Genomic DNA, 13,955 nt, shown 5'->3' with positions numbered 1-13,955 from the left:
CGTGTGACTTTTTATTTTTACACCTCTCTCTCTCTCTCTCTCTCTCTCTCTCTCTCTCTCTCTCTCTCTCTCTCTCTCTCTCTCTCTCTCTGGTGTTGAGATTCTGCATATCTATGATATAGCAATATAAAAATCTTTATACCATGTAAAATTTGCCGTAATTATGTAGTGATGTGCTTAATGACATTTTGAGCTCTCTCTCTCTCTCTCTCTCTCTCTCTCTCTCTCTCTCTCTCTCTCTCTCTCTCTCTCTCCATAAAAACGTAACTTAGTAATATTTAGTAATTTATTTTCTTTAGCGATGCTTTATTAAAAACATATTGAAACTTGTTTGTCGAAGATTTTGCTACCAGAATCTCGTCCCTGTCAGACTAATGTGCAGAGTTTGGGCTCGTGTGGTGTAATAAGTAATGTTGCGAAAATAATTGCAATATTGATATTCGTCTTTCGTTCAGCTTGTTAAGTCATAAACAATTTCAGCAAAATTACGTCCTAGACGCGTGGATGAGCTCTCGTGATCTTTAGGTAATATAACCCGTCCTAGTAATATTACCACAGTTTGTTTACTCTCTATTGATTTTGTTTGTTTGTTTGTCTCTGCGTACTCAGACCCGTGGGACCCCTGAAAATGTTATCATCGCTGCTGATATCTCCTGGGCAATAATATGATCCTGCATTTTGCGTAGATTAGCATGTTCTCTAATGCTTCTTTCGTGCCATTATTGTTCAGTTTTTAAACTCCCATGAGGATTTATTAATGGGGAACTTTATCACCCTTGGGCTTTGACTTCGCGAATTACTGTGTGTGTGTGTGTGTGTGTGTGCTACTATTCTGGGATATCACTTTGATTTTGCTGTAACATGATGCCACAGTGCCTTGCACCAGAGCGAGCAACAATCACGACGCCACAGTGCCGTGCATTCCCCTTAGTATTAAACGAAGGAACTTTCTACGTGTCTGGAAACACGCTGAAGTTTGGGAGAGGTTGCAGTCCTGGCTGAGATTTGTTGCTGAGCCTATTGGTTCATGGAAGGCAAAGTCAGTTATTCATGTTTCGTGTAAATATATTTTCTTTTATCGTTCTCAAGAGTAAAGGTGCCAATATTTTTATCCTTGTAATTCCCTCCATCTCACCCATATCTTTATATCTAGCTTGTGATTGTAAAATGCATAAGGAAATACTACTTATCACAATATTTTTCAATAGTAATTCACCATTTTGAAAGGATTAGTAGACAGAGATGGGGTATCTACTGTATAGTTTACCAATTTTTAAGCTGTTAATCAGCTCAGTGGTCTGGTAAAACTAAGGTATACTTTTCTTATTAAATAATATACAAAACTGTTTATGAAAAACAGTGAGTTAATACAAGAATTTGTTCTAAGAAGCAGGAGTTATCCTCAGGCAATAAATATTCCTTATCGAGATTATTTTTTCTAATATAGGAGGACTGGGTGTTGATGATGGTGGCTGCAAAGGGTCAAGAAGCGAGTAAAGGGTAGTGGGGAGGAAATAAGGACTAAGGGCAAGGATCAAAGGGTAAAAGGGCAGGAGTCAAGGCCCTGAGTTAAAAGTAGAACTCTTATTTTTCCACCAAAGGTTTTTTTCCTGGTATGATGCGTAGCGGATCTAGGATATATTATTGGATCGTCAGGGTCATCAAAGCTTATTTTTGTGGATTCAATTAAACATGCGTTCGCGTGTTCGCTTATGAATAGACACTCTGTGATAGTTATCAAGTTTACATGCCAAGTATTTCTCTCTCTCTCTCTCTCTCTCTCTCTCTCTCTCTCTCTCTCTCTCTCTCTCTCTCTCTCTCTCTCTCTCGCTCTTGTAATAGTTATCAAGTTCACATGCCAAGTATTTCTCTCTCTCTTTCTCTCTCTCTTGTGATAGTTATTAAGTTTACATGCCAAGTTTTTCTCTCTCTCTCTCTCTCTCTCTCTCTCTCTCTCTCTCTCTCTCTAAACATACATGCCTGTATATAAAAATGCCAATTATCTATCTCTCTCTCTCTCTCTACATTCTCTCTCTCTTGTCTCTCTCTCTCTCTCTCTCTCTCTCTCTCTCAAATTCTTAAGTTTACATGCCAGTTTTCTCTCTCTTCTCTCTCTCCATCTCTCTCTCTCTCTCTCTTGTAATAGTTCTTATTTACATGACACCTCAAGTCTTCAATATTCTCTCTCTCTTCTCACTCTCTCAAAATGGCTCTTCTTGTGATAGTTATTAAGTTTACACTATTTCTCTCTCTCTCTCTCTCTCTCTCTCTCTCTCTCTCTCTCTCTCTCTCTCTCTCTCTCTCTCTAATAGTCATTAAGTTTTGTATTCCCTCTCTCTCTCTCTTGTCTCTCTCTCTCTCTCTCTCTCTCTCTCTCTCTCTCTCTCGTAATAGTCATTAAGTTTACATGCCAAGTATTTCTCTCTCTCTCTCTCTCTCTCTCTCTCTCTCTCTCTCTCTCTCTCTCTCTCTCTCTCTCTCCTTAATAATCATTAAGTTTACATGCCAACTCTCTCTCTCTCTCTCTCTCTCTCTTTCTCTCTGGATAATCATTAAGTTTACATGCCAAGCCTCTCTCTCTCTCTCTCTCTCTCTCTCTCTCTCTCTCTCTCTCTCTCTCTCTTGTATAGTTATTAGTTTACTGCCAAATATTTCTCCATACTGCTAATGTTTGTTTACATGCAAGGTGTGCTCTCTCTCTCTCTCTCTCTCTCTCTCTCTCTCTCTCTCTCTCTTTTGGGATAGTTACTAAGTTTACATGCAAGCCTCTCTTGAACTCTCTCTGTGTTATGTTTACATGCCAAGCTTTATCTCAGTCTTCTCTCTCTCTCTCTCTCTCTCTCTCTCTCTCTTCTCTCTCTCTCTCTCTTGTGATAAAAACATGCCAAAACTATTTCTCTCTCTCTCTCTCTCTCTCTCTCTCTCTCTCTCTCACATTTTCTCTCTCTCTCTTCAATAGTTATTAAGTTTACATGAAAAATCTATCTCTCTCTCTTGGTTATTAAGTTTACAAATTTATCTTGTCTCTCTCTCTCATGTTGATCATTTCATGCCAAGTATCTCTCTCTCATCTCTCTAACATACATGCCTGTATATAAAAATGCCAATTGTATATGATTATACATTATGTGTTGTGTCCAACCTAGATATTCATGATCAAATTGTGGTTTTCCTTCTTCCAGCCATCGGCCAACACCTCAAGATTTAGCCATGTTACAAAATGGCTTTCTTCCCACTATCACTTTTGAGTTGAGTACTTCAACACTTTCGGGATTATTGTGAGCACTGGGACCTCTTCCTGCCTCCGTTTTCCTTACTTCAAGTTCCCTCATTGTCTTGTTTTCGTTAACATTGCCCTCACTACCACTATATTTATTTTGGATGGATTCTCAAGCCTCAGTATAACCCAGTGCTGCTTACACCAGACTGCTAATGTTCTTTGCAAGGTGTGCATAGTATTTCACAAGCCAGGAGTTGAACCGTGTGATCAGGCTTTTAGTGTTCTGCAAAAGAAAACTATTGTGCCGGCTCTCTCTATCAGTCCGCACATTTTCTGTCCGCCTTCAGATCTTAAAAACTACTGAGGCTAGAGGGCTGCAAATTGGTATGTTGATCATCCACCCTTCAATCATCAAACATAACAAATTGCAGCCCTCTAGCCTCAGTAGTTTTTATTTTATTTAAGGTTAAAGTTAGCCATAATCTTGCGTCTTTCAACGATATAGGACAGGCCACCACCGGGCCGTGGTTAAGTTTCATGGGTCGCGGCTCATAGAACATTATACCGAGATCTATTTTCGTGGCCTTGACTATACGCTGGGCAGAAGACTCCACTGCGCCGAAGAAACTTCGGCGCATCTTTTACTTTTTTTTATACGAGATTTTTATCGTATGGAAGCTTGCTTTGCAAATGAATGGCGTTTTAGCTATACCACGTATGAATAGTTTTACGTTTCGAATAATAATAATAATAATAATAAAATTAGGAAGAAGACCTTCTTTAATACAGGTTTTGTTAAACAGAATGGCAGTTTCAGCGGCATTTAATCTATATAGTAAACGTTCAGTTCGTATTATCAAATTGCATTTCTTGCGCTGGAATGGTTGCGAGCAATTGACCAATATTCATTTCCGGTGGTATAGCGATGTGTAGGAGGTAGCTCTCGTGGGTTGTCGACTAGTTTCGCCCTTCTCGTAAGGGCATCATTCCTTTCCAGCGCAAGAAAAGCAATTGATAAGACGAATTGAACGTTTACTATATAGATTAAATGCCGTTGAAACTGCCATTCTGTTGAACAAAATAATAATAATAATAATAATAATAATAATAATAATAATAATAATAATAATAATAATAATAATTATTGAACTCACGGGTTTTTTGTCGTTAGGGTCGGGCGTTCTGTTTTGCAGAAACATGGTATTCAAGTTAGTGATAATTCGACTCGTTTCATGTAATATTTGCATCATGAATGCTAATGATGACCAGTAGTCTTTTATTTTTGTACTCTTGGCAACTTTCACGAGAGTGTGATTGGTGATAACAGGGAATCCGGGAGATTACGGGGTAGGCTCTTTATTTGGAGACGGAAAATCTTATTGGCCACACGACTTTATATGGTGACCGTTCGGTCCCCCTAACTGAACGACTCTAGACGGTGAAGTCACGCAGTGGATCTCAACCTTTTTTGGCCCGTGCACCCTTTCACCATATGTCAGAATGTCATCCCACGCCCACCCCCTCTCCAAAATCGTCTGCCTCAACAGGTGTATTCCAAATACTGTAATATGCGACTAAATACTAACACAGACACACAAGCTAGCGGAGAGAAAGCCCAGCTTGACCTCTCAGTAGTGGAGACCGATGCACACTACGTTTTGTGTGGTCCTAGAGCCAGTTTGAGCCTGCCAATCTGTGATCACAACCCCCATCCCTGAAACTCTGAAATTTCCCACCTAGGGGGAATTATCCACCTGGTTGAGAACCACTGGGACTCCAGTGTCTCGTTCTTGAGACCTTAAAAGGCGTTATATACCCCTCTGAGTGTCGTAGGCTTAGAGATGTAGTCAATTTTAACCGTATTGGTATTTCTTAATTTGACAGGGAGCTGACTCCACGAAATGTAAAATTTTTAAAATAACATATTTCGGGTAATAATGTACAGTCCTCACAGATTAGGTCATTTCAATTGGACTATGTAGCTTTTATTAATTATGTGTCCCATTTCATACCCTCCCGTAGGGGGTTAGTGCCGTCAGTACACCTCACGTGGTGCACTATAGGCATTACTTAAGATTCTTCGCAACGTCGCTTCGACCCTAGCTTGCAACCTCTATCATTCGTTTTACTGTACTTCTGTTCATATTCTCTTTCTTCCGTTTGACTTTCCACTCTGACAATTGCTTCATAGCGCAACCGCGAGGTTTTCCTCCTGTTACACCTTTAAAAACCTCTTACTGTCAATTTCCCTTTCAGCGCTGAATGACCTCATGGGTGCCAGCGTTTGGCCTTTGACCTAAATTCTATATTCCTTCCTTCCTTCCCATTTCATTACAAAAATATTTCAAACGTTTATTAATTTATTTGTCGGTGTCGATGACCTGTATGAAACCAGACAACATATATATTTAGATCAGTCAATCAATCATTCCTTTCTTTTTTCTACTTCAGTCTTTACACGTTAATATATGGAAACTTTGTGTTCCTTCCAAGTTGACTTACAACTCTGCCTTCAGCTGGCGAATTTCATAATGAAGTCCCTTGATAATTGAGCCAGTCTGCCGAGTTGTAAGATTTCTCGTCATTAACAAGTTACCTACCGTAGTTTGGAGTAATTTGCTAATTGGTCTTTTTTTTTTTTATCTTGGGTTTACAGTCTCTCTCTCTCTCTCTCTCTCTCTCTCTCTCGATGCATCAGTGGGAAGTTATCGTAATTGTGGAGTAATTGGTTTGCTTTCTTTTTGATTTTAGACTCTCTCTCTCTCTCTCTCTCTCTCTCTCTCTCTCTCTCTCTCTCTCTCTCTCTCTCTCTCTGCATCAGTGGGAAGTTATCGTAATTGTGGAGTAATTGGTTTGCTTTCTTCTTCATTTTAGACTCTCTCTCTCTCTCTCTCTCTCTCTCTCTCTCTCTCTCTCTCTCTCTCTCTCTCTCTCGATGTATCAGTGGGGAGTTATCGTAATTGTGGAGTAATTGGTTTGCTTTCTTCTTGATTTTAGATTCTCTCTCTCTCTCTCTCTCTCTCTCTCTCTCTCTCTCTCTCTCTCTCTCTCTCTCTCTCTCTCTCTCTCTCTCATATACCATAGATATATATATATATATATATATATATATATATATATATATATATATATATATATATATATATATATATATATATATATAGAGAGAGAGAGAGAGGAGAGAGATTCAGATTACGCCTCCTGTAAGACGAGTGAAATGCTTGCATAGTGCAAATACACATTAAAAAAATAAACCTATACAGTCGAATTCAGCAGTCCACCAACACTCGCTGGTTATTACTTTTACAGCGTTGAGAGCACCAGTTTCACTCATGCAAGGATCAACATACTTTTCAAGTTGACTATACGATCTTGCTCTTACATTTTTTTACTAATTTTTTAGAACTGTAAAAATATTTCGTCTGTATTTTTAATACACACGCGAACTCCAATCTGTTCCCTCTACGTCCTTTGACTGCCAAGTCCATTACTATATTCCTGTGTGAATAAGGTTAGAAAAAACTCCATAGCAGTGAAGAGAAGCGAAAAAAACTTGTAGGGAAGCTTTATGAGAAACCTATCGGCATCCTACGTATATTGATACATTCGTCAGTTTCGAATACTCTCGTATTTTTACTCTATACATTCAAGGTTTTCATCTCTGTTTTATGGATATTTTCATGGTCTCATTCTTTTCTCAGAAAATCTAATATTTTCGTTTCATGGGAACGCTGATCCCATAGGAGGCTTTGTAGTGTGATTCAAAAAGATAAGCCAGTGGTTGGAAGGAATGCATTGAAATTTGTACTATAATTTCAGGTCATTGAAAAAAATTTCGCCGGAGAAAATATTGAAAATTCGTCTGTTTAGTCAATTAGTAAATTTTTTAAACATTTCAAAATCTCATATATATATATATATATATATATATATATATATATATATATATATATATATATATATATATATATATATATATATATATATATATATATATATGTGTATGTGTATGTATGTATGTATGAATGAATGCATGTGTATATATGTATATGTATATACATAACTGTGTTCTTTTTTAAAAATAATAGTCTACTCTTATCGCAAAATTGTATTCCACCTAGGAACAGCATAAAGTGTAAATGTGAAAGAGACTTTTTACTCCATCACAAAATTGTTTTTTTAAATAAAAACGCGAAAAGAGGGAAAGCATCCGCATCCGCTATCTCTTATTTTCCCTACACAATCCGCATCTTTCAGCGCTGTTCAGATTATTTTTCCAATCTAGGATCTCATATGACTTGGTCGCAAATTTGAAAGGAAGAGGATTGGAATAGGATTGGGTATGGAGGATGGAGGCGGCTGTGGGGTGGGATGGGAGTATGGTGCTTTGTGTATGAGGGGGCGGGGAGGGGAGAGCTATGGTTAAGAGTAAGGGCCTCAGAAACTTTCACTTTTTTTCGGGGAAAGTTTCATATTGGCTCTGATGATACTTTCCGTATCTTGGCTGGGTTATTGTAGCGAATGGTTAATCAAAAGTTTTTTTTCTTTTATCAGACTTATTTGTTTGAACTTGTTCGTGCCGGCATGATTGCACACGCGTGCTCTCTCTCTCTCTCTCTCTCTCTCTCTCTCTCTCTCTCTCCAGCAATTTGTGACTTCCAATTTTCAAATCATAGAGCAAAATATTAGGTTACGTATTGCCGGATTCGTATCCAGGATGTATGTTCATATAACGATATGGACAAGTTCTGTTTAAACCCATTACACGTAGGCTGGGTAGTGCCATCAAGGCACCTCGTACGGTGCACTGTAGGCATTACTTAAGTTCTTTGCAGCTTGCCTTCGACCCCTAGATGCAACCCCTTTTGTTTCTTTTACTGTACCTCCTCTCTTATTCTCTTCTATATTACTTCCACCCTCTCCTAACAATTGATTCATAACGCAACTGCGAGGTTTTCCTCCTGTTACCTTTACAACCTTTTACTGTCAATTTCCGTTTCAGCGCTGAATGACCTCATAGGTCCCAGTGCTTGGCCTTTGGCCTAAATTCTATATTCAGTTCAGTTCACACCCATTGTATCTCTTGTTGACTTCAGCAACGAATTAGGTACTTGTTTATCACTTAACAAATAGGAACTGCTTTCCTTCAGAGGAAGAGGCTTACACACACATATATAGTTAGATAGATAGATTAATAGATAGATTGATAGATAGATTTCTGCTCTTTCGAGGAGTTTATATCGCGTTGATTCCAATAATAATTCCATTTTAAAATTTTGAAACTATTTACTCGAGCGCCAGTAGAAATATTATTATTATTATTATTATTATTATTATTATTATTATTATTATTATTATTATTGTTGTTGTTGTTGTTGTTGTTGTTCAACATGCTTTGAGAAAGCAGGAAAGGATTAACGAAAAAAACAAGTTTTCTCTGAAGAGAATGCCTATAAACAGAACAGGAAAATTAAAACAGAATGACATAGATAACAAATAGGTAAAAGCAGACGGAAATTGAAGTCACGAAAAAGTAAGGCTAATTTGAATGGCTATTTAAGGTAGTATTTTAGCCTTCAGCTTAGAGCGTCCTTCAGCATTAGCAGCTCTCTTAGGAAGACTGTTAGACTAATGGACTGTTAGACTATTAGATTATGCTAGTGTCACATTAAAATGAAAGGAGGAGTGTTGACATCGCGTCACTTCAACAGAAGATGGATGCTGACAATCTACAAAGCGAGTAGAAATTATGTATAATAGAGGTGCAAGACATAGAGATATGGTGGTCAGTGCTGAACCTTCTATAAACATCTTGATGTTTATCAGCTTCGTAGGGGGTTAGTGCCGTCAGTGCACCTCACGTGGTGCACCGTAGGTATTACTTAAGGTTCTCTGCAGCGTCCCTTCGGTCCGTAGCTGCAGCCTCTTTCATTCCTTTTTCTGTACCTCCGTTCATAGTCTTTTCCTTCCTCCTGACTTACCACTCTCTAACCATTGCTTCACAGTGCAGCTGTGAGATTTTCCTCTTGTTGCACCTTTCAGACCTTCTTACTGTCGATTTTCCTTTTCAGCGCTGAGTGACCTCATATGTCCCAGTTCTTGGCCAATATCCTAAATTCTATAATCCAATCCAATTTAGCTCTATTGAGCTCTAGTGAATCATCTTACTCGAACTGGCTACCCCTCAGAGGATTGTTCTATTAATTGCATTAGAGTCCCTCGCGTCTAATTCCCTTTGAGGCGTTACAGAAGTTTAATGCCTCTAGGATTAGACGAAGTAGAGACTCAGGAGGCCTGGCGTTGGAAAGAATCGGGCGAGGCAGAGCCAGCTGTCGAAAAACAAAAGGCGAATCCGTCGGGTTTATTTGCTCGTGATTTCCAGAAGACTCGGAAGAGCTCTGGGTCCAGTGTTGCGCTGGAGGAGGCGCTGCTGTTGGTCAGGTTCATTTGGATTTTTTATCGTGTGCCATCGACGGGTGTTTGTGTGCTTTTACTGGGACTAATGATAGTATCAGTGACAAAATTAGCACTGGCGGTAGTAATAGTGATAAAATTAGTACTGATGATAGGAAGAGTGATAAAATAAGTACTGATGATAGGAATAGTGATAAAATTAGTACTGATGATAGGAATAGTGATAAAATTAGTGCTGACGATAGTAACAGTGATAAAATTAATACTGATGACAGTAACAGTGATAAAATAAGCACTGATGATAGTAACAGTGATAAAATTAGTACTGATGATAAGAATAGTGACAAAATTAGTACTGATGATAGTAACAGTGATAAAATTAATACTGATGAGAGTAACAGTGATAAAATAAGTGCTGATGATAGTAACAGTGATAAAATTAGTACTGATGATAAGAATAGTGATAAAATTAGTACTGATGATAGGAATAGCGATAAAATTAGTATTGATGATAGTAGCAGTGTTAAAATAAGTACCGATAATAGTAACAGTGATATAATTAGTACTGATGATAAGAATAGTGATAAAATTAGTACTGATGATAGGAATAGCGATAAAGTTAGTACTGATGATAGTAACAGTGATAAAATAAGTACTGATGATAGTAACAGTAATAAAATTAGTACTGATACTGATGATAGGAATAGTGATAAAATTAGTACAGATGATAGTATCGGTAATAAAATTATTACTGATGATAGGAATAGTGATAAAATTAGTACTGATGACAATAATAGTGATAAAATTATTATTGATGATAAGAATAGTGATAAAATCATTATGGTCAAATGCAACTTGCCGTCGTCTAGCCCTGGGCCGCCTTATCTCGCTGAATGAAGGTGACCTGGAGTAACCGCCTCAAACCTTTCTTATATTACCGATATTTTTTTTTTAATGGGTGTATTAGTAATAGTGATAACAAGTAAATAATGCCCCAAAGTTTCTTCGGCGCAGTCGAGTTTTCTGTACAGCGTATAATGCTATATGAAACTCTCAGCCACGGCCCATGAAACTTTCAGCCACGGTCCGGTGGTGGCATGTGTTGTTGGCACCCATAGCGGTGCCAGACGCACGACCATGGCTAACCTTAATCTTGAATAAAATAAAAACTACTGAGGCTAGAGGGCTGCAATTTGGTATGATGATTGGAGGATGGATGATCAACATACCAATTTGCAGCCCTCTATCTTCAGTAGTTTTTAAGATTTGAGGGCGGACAGAAAAAGTGCGGACGGACAGACAAATAGCGATATCAATAGTTTTCTTTTAACAGAAAGCTAAAACGAATCAGAGAGCACTTTTTATCCAGCAAATTTGGTTAACCGTCAGAATCTGATCTGAATATGGTTGGTTGTGGGATTTTTTTTTTTTTTTTTAGTAAAGATAGATGTAATTTGACATAAAGTCTTGGGCTACAAATTATGTCACGTCGAAGCGATAAACAAAGTAATGGTCAGGTTAGTATCCATTATGACAGGCAGCCAAGTCTACGTCGATATCCACCAGATTTTGTACAGGGACAACCAAATTATGTTTTCATCTTACCAGATCCAATTATGTGATTGTCGTATCATCCCCATTTTTACACGAAACGAGACACTCTCTCTCTCCCACAAAGTCAAACACACGATTCATTTCCATCATGAATCCTTTTCATCACTTTCTCAAATTATTTTTCACACACAGTTATTAGGAGAAGCAAAGAAGGAATTTTGAAGGACACCCTGTGTGGTGCGGCGTGATTTCAATCTGTCGCATTCCACTGTATAACTACGATTACTCTGAGTCACAAAGCAGTAATTTAAAATATTCATTTGGATAATATTACTCAACTCTCAATATGTTAATATGAGTATAATTAGCAATGCTGCTAAGCTAGAAACGAAAAACAAAAACACATCAGCACTCCGTGACATATCGTAAAAAACCACTGTAATTACTACGACAAGAAAGATAGCAGTTAGAGTATTATTATTACTGTCTTTCCCCAATCAACTAAATGTAAAGGGTATAGAGTCCTTCCCCTGTAAAGTCTATTAAAAAAAAAAAGGATTCTGTTAGAAAAGGATGTCTTAGATCCCAAGAAGGTGGGTCAGTCTATTGTGGTACGTTGTCGGCTGAGTCTGGGTGACTGTGTGGGAACCGGGGGGGGAGGGAGGAAGGGAGTGGATAGAGAGGGGAATTGGTCGTTTGGGGGTGTCCCCCCCCGGGGTGCCTAGTGGTTACATCGTCGCTAATGGCTGTATTGTCACCCCTCTCTCGGCATCGCTATTCCGAAAAGTTCCCTAAAGGAGTTTGTTTCAGACGGAGGAGGAAGAAGGTGAAGACGGAGGGAAATGAGGAGAAAGAAGACTCAGGAAATGGTGGTTTAGCGAGAGAGAGAGAGAGAGAGAGAGAGAGAGAGAGAGAGAGAGAGAGAGAGATTCGTAAAGCTAGTGATAATAATTACTGACAACACTGAATTTGGATTATGTCTATCATCACGGTGTCGTATGTAGTTGATGGTTATCTTCTAAAACAACACCGATAATAGGAATATTGGTAATAGTGGCATAGATTTATTTTTTTTACAGAACTGATGGCTTCTGGAAATCGTCATTCCAAGTTTGGTCGTTAGTTTGAGAGCAGCCCCTGACATGGCCATTAACGGAGAAAAGTTCTGCACAAAACGCGAAGCTGTCACATGATTTATGTGCAGTCATATCATGTCCCTCCTAATAGTGTTTATTATGATCTTGAAATTGAAAGTAAGTGTAAAGCTGAACTCTGTGGTAAGGAGGGCTTTAATTAGATTATAGTAAAAGGAATAATAATAATAATAATAATAATAATAATAATAATAATAATAATAGCACACACAAGATTATAGTAAACGCTGTTGATGGTACAAGCCAAAATGGATACTAGAGAAAGAATCCTTTTACGTGAAAAAAGAGAAGAAACCTCATATGACAGAACATAAATCCCTTTCAAGAAAAGGAAAAATCAGAGAGAAAAGACAAGAGAAATATGGTGAAAAACAAATGAAAATATCAAGTAAATATGAAGAAATCATAAAGATTTAAATATATCACAGCTCTCCTGAAAGTTACGGTGATCAATGAAACTCTGACAGCAGGATAACTAAAAAATAAATCGCCAACATTTGACAAGGAAATACCAGGGTGTATATGTGAGGTATATCGATATCACCGGATGAACCAGGAAGAAAATTGACAAGAACCATAATTACGGAGAAAGGGGGAGGGAGAGAGAGAGAGAGAGAGAGAGAGAGAGAGAGAGAGAGAGAGAGAGGGACGCCATAAAGTTCATAATTACATTAAGGGAAGACTGGCATATTAATTTTGGATGTGACAAGGGGGGCACATGGGGCCGGGAGACAGTCGTTCAAACTTTAGCTGTATATGTCCTGGTTAATGTTATTGTGGATATATTATATATATATATATATATATATATATATATATATATATATATATATATATATATATATATATATATATATATATATATATATATAAAAGGATGGAAAACAGCCATCGTTTAATTTTTCGAGACTTTAAGGATGGAAAATATACAAGATTTACAAATTAAAAACAGACTCAGTAAAATGACAATTACAAAGGTTAAAATTAAAATATATAGGATATATATATTATATATAAAATTAATATATATATAGTGATGGAATAAACGAAAGAAGTCATAAAAAGGATATATATGTTGGTGTAAAATTAATATGAGTAAAGAGGCTGTGAATCCGGTGTACAGTAGTTGAGTAGTTGATATTTGCGGAATATACTGTGTTACTCGGCGATACTGTAGAGAATCCGCAGATCCTGGTAAGAGCTCGGGAGTTTTCTTAGAGGAGAAGGTTGGAAATGAGGGTTATCAAGAATAAAGTAGTGAGGGGAAAATGTAACCTAGGAAAATGGAAAAGTGAATACTTGTAAGGATGGTAAAGCAGTTTAAGTGGTTTTTAGATAAGTATTTTGTAGTAAATGTAACGGACGATGGTTGGATGAGAGAAAATGTAAGTCGCTGAATATGGAAGGCACAGGATCTCGGCAAAGGTTTGGAAGAAGAATGTCCATGAAAACCAAAGTTGGGGTTTATGAAGGTAGTTTTTGAGCCAAACTCTACTTTATGGGAGTGGAATGTGTAATTTGAATTCGGATGAATTGTTTGTATAGTATATGTGGGTCAACAAGGACTGAAGGGGTGAGAAATGTATAGATACCTGAACATCAAATTGATAAAC

The 13,955-nt window shown here is 37.7% G+C and overlaps 2 protein-coding genes across 4 annotated transcripts in view; both read left to right on the top strand.

Annotated features, from left to right (window-relative positions):
• Window positions 1-13,955, top strand: part of CngA (Cyclic nucleotide-gated ion channel subunit A) — a 726,729-nt gene that overhangs the window by 271,171 nt on the left and 441,603 nt on the right. The window lies entirely within an intron of this gene.
• LOC136852696 (clumping factor A-like) lies at window positions 9,000-10,531 on the top strand. Its single transcript, XM_067127609.1, has 2 exons — window positions 9,000-9,057; window positions 9,603-10,531. The coding sequence occupies exons 1-2, from the start codon at window positions 9,000-9,002 to the stop codon at window positions 10,529-10,531; spliced, it is 987 nt and encodes a 328-aa protein (XP_066983710.1).

The sequence above is a fragment of the Macrobrachium rosenbergii genome, chromosome 26 (genome assembly GCF_040412425.1).
Source record: "Macrobrachium rosenbergii isolate ZJJX-2024 chromosome 26, ASM4041242v1, whole genome shotgun sequence".
NCBI classification, from domain to species: domain Eukaryota; kingdom Metazoa; phylum Arthropoda; class Malacostraca; order Decapoda; family Palaemonidae; genus Macrobrachium; species Macrobrachium rosenbergii.
Note: the sequence above shows the minus strand (reverse complement) of the source record. Positions and strands in the feature narration are given on the sequence as shown.